Source organism: Phyllostomus hastatus, unplaced genomic scaffold (assembly GCF_019186645.2).
Source record: "Phyllostomus hastatus isolate PE091 unplaced genomic scaffold, TTU_PhHast_1.1 phas_scaffold_46, whole genome shotgun sequence".
NCBI classification, from domain to species: Eukaryota; Metazoa; Chordata; class Mammalia; order Chiroptera; family Phyllostomidae; genus Phyllostomus; species Phyllostomus hastatus.
In genome coordinates this window covers 39,241,829-39,259,827 of record NW_025334032.1, presented here as the reverse complement: position 1 = coordinate 39,259,827, position 17,999 = coordinate 39,241,829, and the positions used below count along the sequence as shown (strand labels likewise).

Genomic DNA, 17,999 nt, shown 5'->3' with positions numbered 1-17,999 from the left:
ACATATAATTCTGCGGAGCAGTCGTGGCGCTAAGGGTTCAGGAAACTCCCTGCTTGCTTTTCAGCGAGTGCTGAAAGATGCCTCTCGGGGGGATCAAGTGTTTAAAGGGAGCATGTCTGCTGTGGGCCCTGGTCCTTTCCCAGTGACTCCTGGGAGCTCCGCTGACTGCAGACGAGAGGCTGGAAACCCAGAACATCGGGCAAACGGGTGGAAGTGGGCCACGAGCATAAAGAGGCAAGCGTGGGGTTTTTAGCTCCAACACCAGCCTCTTTCCAGAGGCAAAACTCGCTCCCCTGGACCAAGGAATTCAGTGAGCCCAATGGACTGGAAGGAATCCCAGGCCTCGATTCAAGCTGCAGCCCCTTCTTGTATTTACTTTGTGACCTCGAGCAAGTTACGTAACCTCTTTGAGCCCCGATGTCCTCACGCGTGAAGAAGGACTAACAATGCCCATCTCTTGGTTCGCCGACCTCAGCCGTCTGGCAGCCCGGCTGTATTTCCCTCGCAAATTCTTCCCAGCAATTATTCTGAATCTTTTTCCACTGGGGTCGGAACGCCAGTCCTTGAGCCCTCCCGGCTGATGACCTTGTGTTCCATCCAACAGTGACAGAAACGGAACTCTTCCGGAGTTCCCCTAAACAAACGTCCATTCCTGTGTGCATCCGGACTTATTCCCTCACCCTGTGCTCCCCGTGTCCAAGTCCCTCCTTCCATGCGTGTTCTTGATCCCGTCCTGAGTCTTCAAAATGCGCCCCTCCACTGACACTTCCAATCAACACTGGAACATGTGGAGACCATGGGGCATCTTTTAAAAATGCATAAATAAAGCCCTGGCTGGCGTAGCTCAGTGGATTGAGCGCGGGCTGTGAACCGAAGTGTCACAGGTTCAATTCCCAGCCAGGGTGCATGCCTGGGTTGCAGGCCATGACCCCCAGCAACTGCACATTGATGTTTCTCTCTCTCTCTCTCTATCTCCTTCCCTTCCCTCTCTAAAAATAAATAAATAAAATCTTTTTAAAAAAACATGAATTTATTTAAAAAATGCATAAATAAATCTTTGTCTGCCTCCCATTCCAGCTCCGCCCTGTCCTTCTCTTCTCCCCATACAGCCAGCCTTCTTGAACTGGTCAGTCACGGTTTTCCTCTCTTTACCCCCCAGTTCTCCCGTCACCGCCTGGCTCCTTTCTCGTGACTCTCCTCTGCCGCCACCCCTCGGACGGCCGTTGTCTCCCGGAGTCACCTGGCGCTGTGTCAGCAGCGCCGCTGCATACCCTTCTGCCCCTTCGTTATTGAATAGCTCGCCCACCCCTCCTCATTGACACACTCTTTCCCCGTGGCTTCTGGGATCCCGCTTCCACATGCACTTTCTTCCTGGCTTTTCGGCGGTGACGTTTCAGTTTGTGAAGTCTCCTCCCCTTTCTCCACTCGATCCCCAGCCACGGCTGATGCTCAGGACTCTGTTCTCCTCAAAATACAGTCACGCTGGGTCCCCCCCCATCCACTCTTCTGGCCTCGCTCGCATTCTGTGTGCTGTGCTCCCAAATCGAGAAGTGCGGCCTAGATTCTGCCCTCGAACTTCACATATCAGCAGTAGGAAACCTATCCAAGTGGCTTTGGAGCGTGTCCACCTGTCTGTCTTCCAAGCATCTCATTGTCTACGATGGAATCCGTCGACTACTTTGGTTGTCTGTTACTGCATAACAAGGCACATCAAAACTCAGTGGCTTAAAAAAAAACAATTTGTCATCATCTCTCACGGTTCTGTGGATGGGCTAGGCCAGTCTTGTGTTTGCGCCTGGGTCTCTCACACAGTTGCTTTCAGATGCCAGCTGGGCCGGAGCTGGCAGTCCAGGGTGGCTCATTCGCCCGCGGGCAATGGATGCCACCCGTTGGCTGGAGCTCCATGGTGGCTGCCAAATGGAGCATCTCAACGTGGCCTTCTGGGGGGCTTGTGCTTCTCAGAACGTAGCAGGTGGTCCGGAAGAGGAGAGTCCCAAGTGGGAGCATGCCCAGAGGCAAGGTTTCTTGGGTATTGGACATGCTAAGGTGCCACTTGCATCATGTCCTCTGGGTCAAAAAAAGTCAGTAAGGTCAGCCCAGATTCATGGTAAGGAGAGCCAGCTTCCCTCTTATTTGGGGAAATGGCAGGGACATGTTTCATAAGGGAAGATGCTGCGGCCCTCTTTGGAAAACACATTCGGCGTGTCATCTTCCTTTCTAAAGTGGCTTTCTAGATCAGCCAGTGGCTCATCATTCACCTGGTCACCCAGGCCGGAGGTTTAGACATCATGCCCGACTCTTCCTGCTCTTTCACCTCCCACGTTCAGTCCATCTCCATGTCCTGTCCCTTCTGACTCTGAAGGATCTCTTGGGTTCCATCGTCCGTCACCGGGATTATAGAAGCCACTTTCCCTCTGGGATGTATGTGTGTGGTCTCGCTCATCCATTCCTCAAAGACAGATTTGAGATGTCAGTGTCCTGCCTGACCCCTGTCAGTGACCTCATTCTAACCTGACGACTTACAAAGCTCTTCACAAGGTGGCTGTTCATCACCTCACACTCCCGGACAGAAACAGCATAGCAGAGAGAGAAAGACAGAGAGAGACAGAGAGAGAGACAGAGAGAGAGAGCTCACATTGGCCCTTGATCCTTTCATATCCTTGTCCAGATCTTTAATGCCTTTGTTACTTGAAACAAGTTGCATAGCTTCTTTGTGTCCGTTTTCTCATCAATTAGAAGATTTTGAGAATTCATCACGAATACTTAAAATGGTGTATAGTACAGAGTGAGTGCTTGGAAAATGCTGGTGATTATTCATATTATATTTAATGTATGCCTTCTTTGCTAGAGTATAAAGCAAAAATCATTATTTTTCTACTGCCCTGTCCTAAGCTTTTAGCATAGTTATTGGCATGTAATAAGCACACAACAAGTATTTGTGGAATGAATAAAAGAAAAAAGTATGATTAAGTGATACAAACTATATAAGGGTCCAACATGATCCCTTCTATAAAGTATACACAAAAGAAAATGTTGATATAGTCTAGCAGTTAAGAATTTAAGTTTTGTGCCCTGGCTGGTGTGGCTCAGTGGATTGAGCACCAGCCTGCAAACCAAAGGGTCACTGGTTCGATTCCCAGTCAGGACACATGCCTGGGTTGCAGGGCAGGTCCCCTGTAGGGGCCACACGAGAGGCAACCACACATTGATGTTTCTCTCCCTTTCTTTCTCACTCCCTTCCCCTGTGTCTAAAAATAAATAAATAAAATCTTTTAAAATAAAAAAATAAAAAGAAGAATATAAGCTTTGCCATTGCTAGATGGCTTTAAGCAAATTACCTTATCCAACTGCCTGTTCCTCGTAGGGTAGCAGAGAGATTTAAATTAGATAATGCAGGTAGGCTGCCAGGCAGGGGTTGGAACATGACAAGTATTTGGCACATTTCAGTAGCTTTTTCAGTTCACTCTTTTTTCTGCAATTCAAGATCATGTACTAGTGTTTTTGTAGCAAATTCTTAAGAAGATAGATCCTTAAATCAGCATCAATGATATCCTCTAAAGCAAATATAGAAATCCACCCCTATCATTAGCTACTTAAGATTCCATTTTGAGAACGGAATCTTATCCTTAATCTTGCTTTGAATGCATAGTACTGGTTCGTTCCACACTCATTTATTGAGCGTATATTATGTGCCGTGCACAGAGCAAGGCTCTGAGAACACCGCAGTGAAAAAGGACGGTCACAGTTGTTCCCAGAGCCTGTGCGTCTCCAAGCGGGACGGGACTCAGCGCGCAGTCGCAGCGAACAGGAGGGTGCACAATCGGGAAAAGTGGAGGGTAGCACGGCGGGACATTTCAGCACAAGCTTTATTTGAAAAGAGCAAGAAAACAAATGCCAGATTTAACGTAGAATAATTAGGGACAATGTAAGACAAAAGGAAAGGCCATACATTTTGGTTAGCATAACTTTGGCAAATAGCTTCTCCAGTCATATAGATGTGTGTGTGTGTGTGTGTGTGTGTGTGTGTATGTATGCATGCAGAAATATATACATATATACAACACGTATATATAAAACTTGTATGAGTACAGGCTAAGAAACTACATATATATGAATAGGTGTATACATGTATATGATTCATACTGTTTAAACGAATAACTAAAATTGCTTTTAATTATTATTATCACTTACCCGGTATCAATTTTTCTCAGGTACTAGGCAATTTCAGCAAACTGGAGTTGAGCAAGGTCAAGACGGCCTTGACTTGAAGGCCTGGGACTCCTAGGGCAGCTGCAGCAGCATTTTTACTGAATTTTACTCAGTCCCGGGCGTAGTACCTGAGTTGTTGCAACGTAATTAGGTGCCATATTGATTTTGTCCATTAAGCTATATTTGCAAGGTAGTTATGTTCTGTTTCCCTTAGCTTGTGATGCAACATTCTGTGTCCACCATGCTAACGTACGGCATGCGGTGGTTTGTAAAAAGGTGTGTTCCCTCAGAGACCTCAAGGTCAAGGCAGGAGTCCAAGGTCAGGTGGCAGGACTGCAGGGTGGGCTGTCGACTGTCTGTAAATGCCCAGCCTTGCTTCCCGCCGTCCTCATTACAGGCGCCTCCGTGGGACGTAACGTGCTGTATCCCGGAGCCAGACTTCTACAATCGGGTTTCTTCTCTGCCCTTCCATTGGAATCCTTCGGGGCCTGTTTACTCACATCACATGCAGACAGCAAATTCGTGACACACATGGCAAAATACTTAGTACTTTTTACCGTACAGTGGTTTTCTGATGTCGTAAGATAACGTTCAAACAGCCACCAAACCTCATAATTACCAGTGTGATTTGAAACACTCTTGTGTCCTTCAGGACACCTGACATGGGTTAACTGTTCTCTGTAAAATATCTCAGACCACAAAGGACTTTTTTAAGGCGTCGTCTGAAAAATGCCTCCTCCCTGATGTGTTTGCTTAGCAACCAGGTATCGGCTCCGTAAGGGGAGGAGCAACAAGAGCTTCGTGTGCGTGGGTCCTTTAGGTGTCCGTGTTCTGACCACCATGGTTTCAGACATTAAGGCCGGGGTGCTTCCTGGTGGAAGGAAAAGTCACACGCGCCAGGGAAGACACGGGAGTGGCTCCCACATTCGGGCACGACAACAGGACGCGTTTGAAGAAAGCTTCAAGAGGATGATGCCCTGTGGTGCTTGAAGACAGGATCCACCTCGCTCCTACTGTGAAGGCTTTCATCGGTTTGCCTCCCAGCCTCCATGCGTCGAGCGGAGAACCGCAGGGCACTCTGCTGTCCCGTCTGCTTTTTCCTCCTCGTTCTCCTGGTAAAACAGACAGACAGCCCGAGTGCTTCCTGCGATGGTTTGCAGGTCCAGGCTCCGGGGGCTGGAGGAGGGGGTGATCTCAGGAAGGGAGGCAAGAGAGAGCCCAGGACCGGCCCTCCCTTTATTTCCTCGAAAGCCCCAGTTTGGGAAAATTCAGGACATAATGGGAGGCGTGTGCCCAGGCTTCCCTAGGAGAGCAGGGATGGGATGAGCTTCAGGGGAAAGGTGGTGGAAGTATTTACAAGCTTATCAAACTGTGCCGGTGGATCGCTGGCTTCCCGGTGTGTTTACAGCTAGTACAGAGCCCTAGACCAGGCTAACGGGAGCCACCCCACTCGGCCACACTGGAGAAGGGCCGTGACTGGAGAGCAACGAGGCCTGATTCAAGACGGCACCGCCCCTCCCCGAGCTCCGGGCTCCTGAGTTCAGAGCAGAGGCCGTAGCAGGGAGGTGACACCAACCTCAGCGGCCGGCACAGTGGGATGAAGCAGAGAGAAAGTAGGGACAGACACCCTTAGAGCTCCACGCCACCCATGACGATGAGGAGTCAGGCCGGCACCTCCCTCCCAAGAGAGACACATTCCGAGACTTCAAGATAAACTCGCGCTAAATAGTGTAATAACTGGAAGCAAATAGATTCGATAGGCACTTAAAAAGGAGATTTGTGTTTCATAGGGAAAGCTACAGTAGATCACTGACCTTCAAGCTGTGTTGTTCTTGGGTCCCTCACACAAAATATGTGTATAAATTTAAATCAAATTTTACTTCCTGTGACCATAATACTCTTAGGTGTTGTACAGTCCTTTTTCCTTTATATTGAATTATGCTTATAGTTATTAGTTGTGCACACTTAACTGCAGTCAACCTAATTATTACATAAATATGTTGAACATTTTGATAATTGTTCAATGTCGAAAGTGAAAGTGCATGGCATGTAGCCCTCTGAGGAAAGGAATGGGACTTCTTCACAGAGTGTATGTATTCATGGATGAACATCACTTGTAAGAGCAAAGCAAGATCCTGTACCAATTCCGTTCCTCTTTTCCTTTCTTATAAATGTCTACATAAGAAATCTTGAGACCAGATAAGCAGTTGGGAATGGAAGAATATTTTTTGTATTGCTTTTCTTTTTTTTAAGATTTTATTTATTTTTAGAGAGGGAAGGGAGAAAGAGAGAGAGAGGAAACATCAATGTGCAGTTGCTGGGGGCCATGGCCTGCAACCCAGGCATGTGCCCTGACTGGGAATTGAACCTGCTATGCCTGGTTCGCAGCCCGCATTTAATCCACTGAGCTATGCCTGCCAGGGCTGGAAGAATATTTTTTAAAGCGATGCTATTCAATTATGTGAAATCATTATTACTCATATTTCAACAATCGCATTGTAACTACCCTGCCTGGGTGGCTCAGTTAGGTGGAGCATCGTCCCACACACCGAAAGGCTGCAAGTTCGATCCTGGTCAGGGCGCATATGGGAGGCAACCAGTCGATGTTTCTCTCTCCCACTCTTTCTTTTTCTCCCTTCCTCTCTCTCTGAAATCAATAAACATATTTTTAAAAATCACATGGTAGTCTATTTCCACAAAGTCTGGGTAGTGGTCTATAAATTGTCAGTTCTATCACATTTCTTCAGTTTTATCGAAGCAAGCCCTTGGCACCCACCTACTTTCAAAAAGATTTGTTACAGAGTTTTCCCAGTCCATTTCTGTTTCTGCGAAGTAGACCGGCAACGGCTCTTTCTACCAAGGCTTAGCAAAATACTGCTCATTACACCTGTTATTCTTTTACTAATTGGCACTTTGTCTAATCTGGTATACACAGAATTTGGTAGAAAATTGAGCATTTTGTTCATTTTAATTCAACTTTGTTATTATAATCCTTTTTGGAGGCTTTTTATCATATCTCCTGCTTTAAATATCTCTATTAGTTCATTTAATTTATGGGAACTCTGACTATGTGATTTACTGGCAGGGCTAGTCCTCATTAAACCAAACTTACTTCCTGTCAGAAAAAGTCTGACTCATTTTTTCAGTTCAAATACATGAACACACATTCCTTTACGACCATCTCAGAGCCGAGTCCCTGCTCCAGGTGGACTGGGGAGACAGATGAAGCACAGATCCTCGCCGTGAGCTTGCTACTCGGATTAAATAACGTGTCACGGCCTCGACTAAGAACTGCTTATTTCTTCCCAATAAAAATAAGTATAGCTTTATGTCCCAAAATTGAAAGCTAAGCAGATTTTCTAGTGTGGTTCAATGGGTTCATGTGTCTGATTTTACATGAAAAAGACAAACTTAAAACTTACCCATTTAAAATAATGTTTCCATGTTAATAAAAGGGTTACACTTCCGGTTATGTAAGACGCACAGTGTTGGGATCATGCCAATCTTGACTTGACTCTGTCCTACCACTCACTGTGGCCGCGTAATTTCCTTCCCTGAGCCTTGGTTTCCTCGTCTCACAGTGAGATCAACCTCGCAGGGTTTTTCTGCAATTTAAAGCAGGTGATACAGGTGAAACCATCTGGCGTGTTTCGGGTACTCGTAGGGGTCACTTTCGTGTCTCTTCCCCTCCTCAAGCTGTTCAGTAAAGGCTAATGCATAGCCAATGTAGACACCTGTGCAGAAGCATCTAAAATGAAACAACAGAAACTAGTCTCAGGTATTTCAAAATTTCTACCAATAAAGAAAGACGGGTGTCTGGTTAGATAGGAAGTAGGAATCTCTGGGTGATAGAAATTATATTTTTGATCTTCTTATTTAATTATATGTTCTAATTGTGCTCAAATGAATATGTGTAACTATTGTAAAAGAAATATTTAAAATTTTAATGAAGGATGCATAATTTATCATCTTTGAGTTGATACATGGAAAATTATGACTCCTGTAACCCAATTTTTTACTTTTATTCCCTGAAGCATTTTATGTTACTAAATTAGTTCAAGATCAGTAGACCTGATAGCTCAGAAGTTGTTAACTGCTGGGGTTACGGACATCAAGGAAAAAAAGGGAGGAAGTCAGGTTGTAAATAATGTATTTCTGTTAAACTTTCGTGGACAGCCCCCCGCCCCACCTCTGCCAGGGTTGTCTGCACCTGAGTCCTAACTTGTCCCTCCACTTCCAAGAGCCCACACTGCTGCGCCTTCATGCCCTAGACACAGTGACATCTGTCACCTTTGGCCTGATCAGAACCCTCAGTGCGGCCCCTCTCTGCTGCAGCCCCCCTCGGCGAGTGCTGGTGCAGGCTGTGGTGTGGTAGTCCAGGAGAACACAGGCCCAGCGTTCACTAGTCGTACACTCTCCCTCAAACTCCGAGTTCCTCTCTCTGTGCGGGTTGGTGTGAGTCACTGTTGACCCGGATGGCCGAAAACCGGACATCCGCCATGCTCATCTGTGATCACGAGACATGTTTCTGCATAATCTGGAATTCTGCTTCTCCTGGTCACACACACGCGCGTGTGCATACACAACACAGGAATAAGTGAGTGCCTTTGTGGCACTGAAATACAAGTCACTCAAGTCTACTTCTGTATCTCTTTATAAAACATGCCGTACATAGTATGTACAGTGTCATGATGCTACTGAAAATACGCATGTTCGAGGAAAAGGGTAAACTAACACTGCTTGATAGAGTTGGAAACACAAACATTAAAGCAATCACTAACATAAAGTATAAAGACCAAATTCTTTCAGCGGGCACTCGGGGCCCACCGCACACTGAGGTCCCTCTCCCTTCCCAACCTGACTGTCCCCGACTCCCAGGACAAACCAGCTAATGTCTCCCACTCCCTCGAGACCTCCTGACAGCCAAGCGCTTTGTCGAGTATCATGCTCACGCGAGTCCTGAGATTGCATTGCTACCATCCCCATCTCACAGGTGAGATTCAATATCTTCCTCCAGTCACACAGCTCCTTAGGGCAAGCAAGCAAGGAGTCAAACCCAGGCTTGTGTGACTCCAGAACCATTTTTTGCAACTTCTTTTCGAGCCAAATGGATCTCGCTGCTTGGTGTCATCCCAACACGTGGCAGGTTTTCAGTCGCCATGCTCACCCGGCTCTGCGACCTTGTTCTTTGGAGTTGCCCTCCGCACTGAACTCCTGCGCAGGGTGTCTCAGCCCCCAGCCTGCAGCGCTGTCCTATGACCCTTAGTCCTGTGCTCCCATATGACCCATGTGACCCTCTGACCCTTAGTCATATGTTCCTTGTCATTTAATGGATCAGCTCGTAGGTGCTGTCTTCCCAACCAGGTAGCCAGATGCTCAGTGCAGAGGCCGCAGGAGCAGGGTGGACGGTGTCTGAGACTCTGCTCTTTGGGTTGTATTTCGTCCTGTTACCTACCGTTCTGTGGCCCTAGTGGACGCTCAGAGGGGGACTCAATGATAAAGTAACAACTCTTCGTAAATAGTCAAAGACTCTCCAATGTCATTAAGTTAAGGTCGCTCACAACTCTCCGATTTGACATGAAGTCCTTTAAACTTCGAGCTAACATTGTCCCTGGAGGCTGTCATGTAAGAGATGCCATGCAATACTAGAGACTATCTGAAACAATGACCAGGTGAGTGTTTTAAAAAGGCAAACTTAGCAGTCGGTCAGTTTTGTGACTTCGAAAAGACTGAATTAATGGAGGGTGATTTGCCCATTTTCATTCCATTCTTTAACCTTCGCGGACCCTTTCTGAATGAGATTTGTGGTTTTATTTCCCATTAAGCAGATTACAAGACCTCCTCTATCACCAAACCCCACAGAGTGACTAAGAAAGAACCTTAGCCGTGAGGGAACGGGAAACACCACACTAAAAAAATACATAATGAATGTCTCTGTAAGGCTGCAGAGATTCAGGAAGCTCAGGGTCTTTGCTCCTACAGGTTTCAGCTCACGGAGAGGGGCAATTTGGGCGTGCCTGCTGAGGCTGGACGTGAATTGCCGGTGAGGGTCCGAGCAAACAGGCGAGGTCCAGCAGCCTGAGTCAACAACTGTTTAGGATGTAAACCTACCCCGCCTTCCCCTCCCCTCCACCCTCTGTCTGTGGCTCTTCCAGCCTCTGAATGTTTATTGGTTCCCATGAATAGGTTAGTGGAACTGCTTGAATCAGTGCCATTGATCGGTTCTGCTGCTTGTTTGAGGATTGATTTGAAGATCTCCATAATCCATTCTGCCTTAATTTACACTTCAGTGTGTTTAGAATGACTGGTAACTACCAGACTTAATCTCTCCCCCAAAAAAAAATAACAAGACATGTAATTTGCAAGATAATTATGTTTTAAGAGATCACGAAAAACTGTAAGTGTGAAAAGCGTTTCAGTAATAGGCATACCTTGGGGGAAGTCAAAGGATTTTGACTGAAATATCTTAAAGCATGTGTTAGTTGAATTAATATCTAACCAAAAAAAAAAGCTTTTAAAGTGAAAACCATATAACCGTATTTCATTTACCAGAGGCAGATTAAATGTCTGAGCATCTACTGCCAAGGACTTTTTGAAAACAAAGCTGTTTTGTTTTTTGTGTTTGTTTTAATTTTCTGTTCTTCATGGATCTCTTATCTTCAGGAAAATTAAGTGGATTTACACAAGAAAATAACACCATAGATTCCGGAGAACTTGATATTGGCCGAAGAGCAATTCAAGAGGTTCCTCCCGGGGTCTTCTGGAGATCACAGCTCTTTATCGATCAGCCACAGTTTCTTAAATTCAATATCTCTCTTCAGAAGGATGCATTGATCGGAGTGTACGGCCGAAAAGGGCTACCGCCTTCCCACACGCAGGTAAAAGTGGGCTTGGTTGTCAGTAAAAGGAAAACGGCTAGTTTGCATTTTTGAAGTCATTCTGTTTCTTAAGTTTAGCTGTCTAATTCTTGGACCACTTTTGTATTGATCTTTTAGAGTGAGAAGGATTTTGAATGTAGGGTTACCCTGATCTTGAGGTGTTGGAATTGGTAGGAAGAACAGCATTTTCTGCCTAGCTTGCTTTAACCATTATTGACTGATTGAAATATACTAAAATGCGTGAGTAGCTTAATGAGTATTGAACATCATCGGAGCACCTAGTAAAACACCATGGCTTTTTCAAGTGTTTTACAAAGATGCTGTGGTGATTTCAGGTGACCTGATTCCTCTCATGTAATGTACGCATAACATTTTCATCTCAACCATCTATTCATTCTATTGAAAGAGTATTATTATTTTTACTTTATGCCAGATTTGCCTTCAGTAGAGAAATTATTGGGGCATAAACATACATATGATGATAGAAACTTCATCAATTCAGGCCATAGTTCCTCATCTACAAATGATGAACAATGAAATAAAAAGGCCAAAGAGCTTTCCAGATGACCAAGAATGCCCACATTAGTGTGATTCTCAAAACCATTCACACATTCTTGTGTCACAGACTCAGAGAACTGTAGCGTCAGCGTGCTTGCATGCAGGCCACTTCACAATAAGAGTCACCAGGGGAGGGGCACCAGCAATAACCCCCCAGGCTTCCTCATAAGCTGACATGGCCTCATGGTGCAGAAATTGGAAATTGTGGTTTCAAGAAGGTCCCATTATGTCTAAGAGAAATTATTTAAATTACTTACCATAAAATTGGAGCTCAGACATTTCCCCAAGATCAACTAATATGATGTTAGTAAATACAAGAATTCCAAAAATGTAAGACAAGGTTCATTTAAATTGACAATTGGATGAAGTTAAAGTTATACTTGATGACCAGTTTTTTTGCCCATGGAATTTCATGCTGACTTTAGTTCCATTTATAAAATGAAGACCGGAAGATTTTCATCTATGCTTTATATTATGTGATTTTTGTCAGCAATGCCTTTTCTATCACAGAAATTTAAAAGAGAAAATTATAGACAAATTGATCATATACTAATAAAAATTATATATTTAAAAAAAGGTGAGCAAGAAAATTTGAACATGCTTTCTCTAATGTCATTGCGGATCAGGGAAAATGTCATATACGTACATAAATTATATAGTTGTAAAAGTTTTAGTATTATGCTTTGGTATATTCATTTCTCTGACTTAACACTTTTCAAACCTGCATTACTGAACCTCCTTAATCCTGATGCAAGAAATACTCCTTATTGTGTAGCAGTGTTCGATTTTAGACTACAGCCAACTCCCCTTTATCTCATGGGCGACACTAACTAGGATGTGATAACCAGATTTTCTCCAGTGGAAGTGGGCGTCTGTAATGTCAGTTGTAACAGCTAGATTGAATTTGTAACAATACTCCAGTGAAATAGAAAAAATATATTTCATTCATTGGAACCCCGTGCATGATTAAGTTATTTTTGTGTGACGCAAACACATTTCCTGTGAGCTAATGGATAGCATGACAGTAGACGTGTAACCTATAAAGTCAAGTCCAAACATAATTTCAGAAAAAAAATGTCCTGTGTGTCCTGCACGTCAAGAGTTTATTTAAAGATTGAGGGTTGACTCTTCGCAAGTTACATAAATAAAATTAGAGAAATAAAAGGTGCAGTTTCCAAGTTTTCACATACTTCTTCTGCCATTTAAACACATGTGCACGATAGCCACTGTTCTTTTCCACCACAGTATACGTGTTTAAGTAGGTTAGGCTTTTCCTCAGGCTCCACCATTATTAGGGATCCTTTGCCTGGCTTATTCAAGATCAGCAGAGCAAACCGCTGTTTCGGAGTTCAGTGTGGAATCCTGAAATACGCTGTAACGCAGCCCGAATAGAACATTCCTCTGTTTCTGGGACACATTAAGTAAATCAACCTGAAATCATTCAAAGTGGCCCGCCATTCAGAATAGTCACTTGAGTTTTGAAAGGGTCTTAGCGACCCTGTAGAAAACTGTCTGTCTGCCTGTCTGCCCGGAGTCACCGCCTTGCTTTTCCCCGATGCCCAGCTCCTCCTGCTGGGCAGCGCAAAGCCTAAGGAGGCTGTTGGACACCTCACAGGTACTAGTGCCCCGTGTCGCTTGAGCACACGCGCGCGAACGCTGTTTGGGAACGGGGCTGGAAGCCTGGGTTCTAAGCACACCCGTCCACCCTTGACCGTGGGACCTTGAACACCATCACGTAACTTCTCTGCCCCCCAGTGTCTACCTGTAACGTGAAAGAAGGAGGTCAGATGATCTGTGAAGTCTCCTCCCCTCTATATTCCCAGGATTTATGACGAGACTTTGCCGCCACCAAAACACGTTCCTTTAAGAACACAGTTAAGTATTCTTAGATTCTGAGTTCTCCTCATTTTAGCAACTGAATTGAGGTAAGCAAATGGACAGCCTGTTCAGAAGTGAACCACCAAGACACCTTCACCAAGGGTCAGGATTACCTCTCTGAAAGCCCCCCCAAAGTGGTGGAACTGAGTTTTGTCCAAAAGTGGCATAAGATCTTAAGACTCGCCTGCACAGGAAAATCCACGTCTCCTCCATCTTCTCAGCAAACCACTGCAAAGGAAACCACAAGTCACTCGAGTTTGCCTGTAATCGGTTACTTCACACCCTAAAAACAAAGGTTACTAAACATTTCTATTCCACGTCATTTATTCACTTTTTGCAGAGGTGGTTTCAGCGTGGAGGAGGGCATGTGTCTTCAGGGAGTTGAGCCACCCTCCTGAGGTCACGTGGGAAGTGCCCTCCCCCCTCTCCCCTCGCCCCCGCTGCCAGAAGAGCCTAGAACTGGGAGGACAGTGGACACCTTCCTGCCAGCTGCTCCCCACCCCCCCACACCCTCCTCTCCAGCCTCCTGGTGGTGTTCCCGGTGGGATGCAAACGGGGTTTCCTGTGGTGACGGTAGTAACTAGGCGTAGTTTGAAAGACCAGTTAAAACTCAGAACGTTCCCCCTTTCAGTTTCCGATCACCGTGTTGCACGTCAGAGGACAGCAATGTTTCCGAGCAGTGGGGCCGTGCCTCGGCCGTGCCGGTACAGGCGTTTCTCTCTGATGAGAAGATGAATGGCTTGTCTGAGATAAAAGCACCTTTCAAACGCACTGATTTAATTTTCCTCTGATAATTTCAGAATACACTTCCAGTGAAATTTTTGCAAGTCAAATAGCCACACTAGTCATTATATTCATCCTTTTTAAGATATAAATGCAAACACAAAATTTGAATGCTAATTAACTAATAGTTTTTTTTATATTTCTCAGAATTAAATGATGCGGTTTCGCTACACAGCAGAAATGTTTTTATATGTAAATAAGAATTTTAGGAAGTCAGGAAGTGGATTTGCTATTCTAAGTTCTGTTTATTAGCAATAATTAAAGTCTGTGATCAGTCCAGGGGCAACACAGTTCACTGTGAATCTCAGAATCTGAACAACTTATGCTACACCTGTTTGATTGTATTAAGGGATTCATATGCTGACCTTTTTTAAAAACGGAATACTGATGAAATTCCATTTACGGAGTCTGTCAGAAAGTAGACTATGGATAGGCCACACACACAGTTTTGTAACAATGATTAATACGTGTAGCACTTTACTATACTTACATCACACCCCTCAGGAAGACATGGAACTAAGTAAGAGACTAGAGAAACTGAATCACTCGGCTTTTAAAAAAGTTATCTATCCCTAGCTGGTGTGGCTCAGTGGATTGAGCACCAGCCTGCGAACCAAAGGGTCACCGGTTCGATTCCCAGTCAGGGCACATGCCTCAGTTGCAGGCCAGGTTCCCAGTATGGGGTGTATGAGAAGCAACCACACATTGATGTTTCTCTCCCTCTCTTTCTCTCTCCCTTCCCCTCTCTGAAAATAAATAAAAATTTAAAAAAAAAAGTTATATAATAAGTTGATTCATACTCTGTTGGAAAGTCTTTGCGATGTCTTCCAAATTCATTGCATTATCTCTGGTTTCAAAATTTTACCCTGCTGTTACCAATGACATTATGTGCTTTTGATTATCTTTTTTTTTAAAGATTTTATTTATTTATTTTTAGAGAGGGAAGGGAGGGAGAGAGAGAGAGGAGAGAGAGAGAGAGAGAGAGAGAGAGAGAGAGAGAGAAACATAAGTGTGTGGTTGCTGGGGGCCATGGCCTGCAACCCAGGCATGTGCCCTGACTGGGAATCGAACCTGCGACACTTTGGTTCGCCGTCCACACTCAGTCCACTGAGCTACACCAGCCAGAGCACTTTTGATTATCTTTAAATTCTCCAGTTAAACTCTAGCTACCCAGTGTTCGTGATTAATCTCACCGAAATAAAACCTAAGTTTAATGATGAAGGACATCATAATGGGGCATGCTTATATTATTCCATCCCTTCAAAGCCGTCTCTTGTTTCATTTTTTTTTACTTTTAATCAATGACATAAAGGCACCCTATTACTTGTTTGGAATCCAACGGTAACTGCGTGGAACCCCACGGGTTCCCCCACAATCTGGGGATGGGCGGGGCAGGTCCCGGGGAGCGGAGGAGCCTTGCAGAGGACACAGTCCGAGCTCTGAGCCACGTGCACCTGAGACCCCATCCACCCCAGCTCCGCCCCATGCCGGACGTGTGGCCCTGCCGCAGCCCCCTGGGGTCAGCCGGCTTCCTCCGTCCAGTGTCCATACCCGTGCCTTCCCAGGAGGGTTGCCAGAGGGTTGCAAATCATCCTGGCGAGGAGTAAGTGTGCCAGCGTGGTCGTGACTCTGTGAGCGTTAACTGGAACCCTAGACAGCAGCGCCCCTCGTGGTGGAAGGGAGAGGCTGCTGGGCTTGCAGGGCTCTGGCTTACGTGTGTTCCCCCGCACGGCCTGCACGCCTCAAGATGTTTGTCCGCCAGATGAATGAAAGACATGTGCAAACCATGTTGCCCCATAAGGAAAAACACAACCTGTGGAGTTTAAATGCCACGGGTGTGCACAGTAGGTAGTTTTCCTCACCCCTAGAAGGGCTATGCACAGCAGACCTGTCAACCAGAGCTTCCTTTTTAACAGTGTGCTTGTTAGAGCAAAGGAGAAAAGGGGGGGAAGAAAAGAGGGAGGCAGCCACAGTGGATCGTACTGTTTGTGACCACCAAACCCTTCCGCTTGTCCCCGTGCTCAGTACGACTTCGTCGAGCTCCTGGACGGCAGCAGGTTGATCGCCAGGGAGCAGCGGAACCTTCTGGAGTCGGAAAGAGCCGGGCGGCAGGCGCGGTCCGTCAGCCTCCACGAGGCCGGCTTCATCCAGTACTTGGACTCCGGAATCTGGCACCTGGCTTTTTACAACGACGGGAAAAATGCGGAGCAGGTGTCTTTCAACACCATCGTCATAGGTAAGAACGGCCTTCCGGGGACCCCCGTTGGGGCTACGGCCTCAGCACTGTGGCCAAGGGGAGCGCAACGGTGTCTGCCAACATTGGTGCCGCCTCGGGTGGTGGAGCCCGAGGCTCGCTGTGGGAAGTAGTTCTAGATTGTTCGCTTATGAGTACGTGCCAAACGGTGAGGCCCTGGAAGAAAGGGTTACCTGGCACTCTGCTGGGGGGACAGGGCCTTGTGCAAACACCTGAGCACGCCTGCCAATGGACCAGCAGCACCGTGACTCACTGCTGGAACAGTCGAGGGTAAGGGAGCCCGTTTTGGCCATGGAGCTAGCCAGCCCTACTTCCTTCAACATGTAGCCAAAGTGATCAAAGGGCCACCATTGACCTTGGCGTTGACCTTGGGCCAGAGGCAGGCGACGCAAGCAGCGTTTGTCCTTTCTCTCTGCTTCAGAGTCTGTGGTGGAGTGCCCCCGGAATTGCCATGGAAATGGAGAGTGTGTTTCTGGAACTTGCCATTGTTTTCCGGGATTCCTGGGTCCAGATTGTTCGAGAGGTATGCGAGAGCCCGATTGTCTTTCCTTAAGCCCCAATAAATAAGCCACCGAAAGGCGAGCCCCCCGGGAAAGGACCAAGACGGGAGAGAGAGGGGGGCGCTGGCAGGCGGCTTGCCCCGGCGCCGCCGGCTTTGCTCTCAGAGGCCGCGGCTGCTGACGGCGGTGTCGTGTTTTATTTCGCAGCCGCCTGTCCGGTCCTGTGCAGCGGCAACGGGCAGTACTCGAAGGGGCGCTGCCTGTGCTTCAGCGGCTGGAAGGGCACGGAGTGCGACGTGCCGGCCACGCAGTGCGTCGACCCGCAGTGCGGGGGCCGGGGCATCTGCATCATGGGCTCTTGCGCGTGCAACTCGGGGTTCAAAGGAGAGAACTGTGAAGAAGGTAAACATGTCAGTGTTTACAGGAGTCCCTTGTCCTCTTCGCAGACAGCAGCAGATTAAAGTGGTAATCTTCAGGGCGGCAGACCGACGACCTTTTATGTGCCTCCTCGTGAAAGTCGTTTCGATTTCCATACTTGCGGGTGCATCGCTGTAGTAGCATGTGAGCTAACATAAAGAACGGGCACCAAAGAGCCAGGCCCCCTGACTCTTTTTCAGTCGTGTGAATAATTCTTTTTTTTTCCCCCCTTTGAGAAAGTGAGCTAACATTTGTGCCTTCAAACCAGCAGTGGACTGGTTTGGGAGGGCTTTATTTTTTTTTAACAGATTTTCGTATCGATGCCAGCTTTTTAAATCAGGCCTTTCTGGCATCTCTGGAAAGACAGACTATTGAGCACAATAACTCGTGAAAAAAGAAGGACATCGTGGTTTGTTCATACTGTCTGTGACGGCAACAGTCAAGACACTGCACTGTGAAATGCAGTTGAATTGTTTTTTTTTTTCTAAAAGCAGAAACGCACCGTATCGGTTCTTCAGTCAC

General features: G+C 46.3%; 1 protein-coding gene across 2 annotated transcripts in view; it reads left to right on the top strand.

Annotated features, from left to right (window-relative positions):
- The window catches only part of TENM3 (teneurin transmembrane protein 3), a 562,235-nt gene that overhangs the window by 437,891 nt on the left and 106,345 nt on the right, over nt 1-17,999 (top strand). For both annotated transcript variants that reach the window (XM_045821208.1, XM_045821209.1), the window contains 4 exons: nt 10,873-11,087; nt 16,332-16,542; nt 16,982-17,083; nt 17,268-17,462. In XM_045821208.1, coding sequence (XP_045677164.1) covers nt 10,873-11,087; nt 16,332-16,542; nt 16,982-17,083; nt 17,268-17,462 — 723 coding nt within the window. The remainder of the gene's footprint in view (nt 1-10,872; nt 11,088-16,331; nt 16,543-16,981; nt 17,084-17,267; nt 17,463-17,999) is intronic.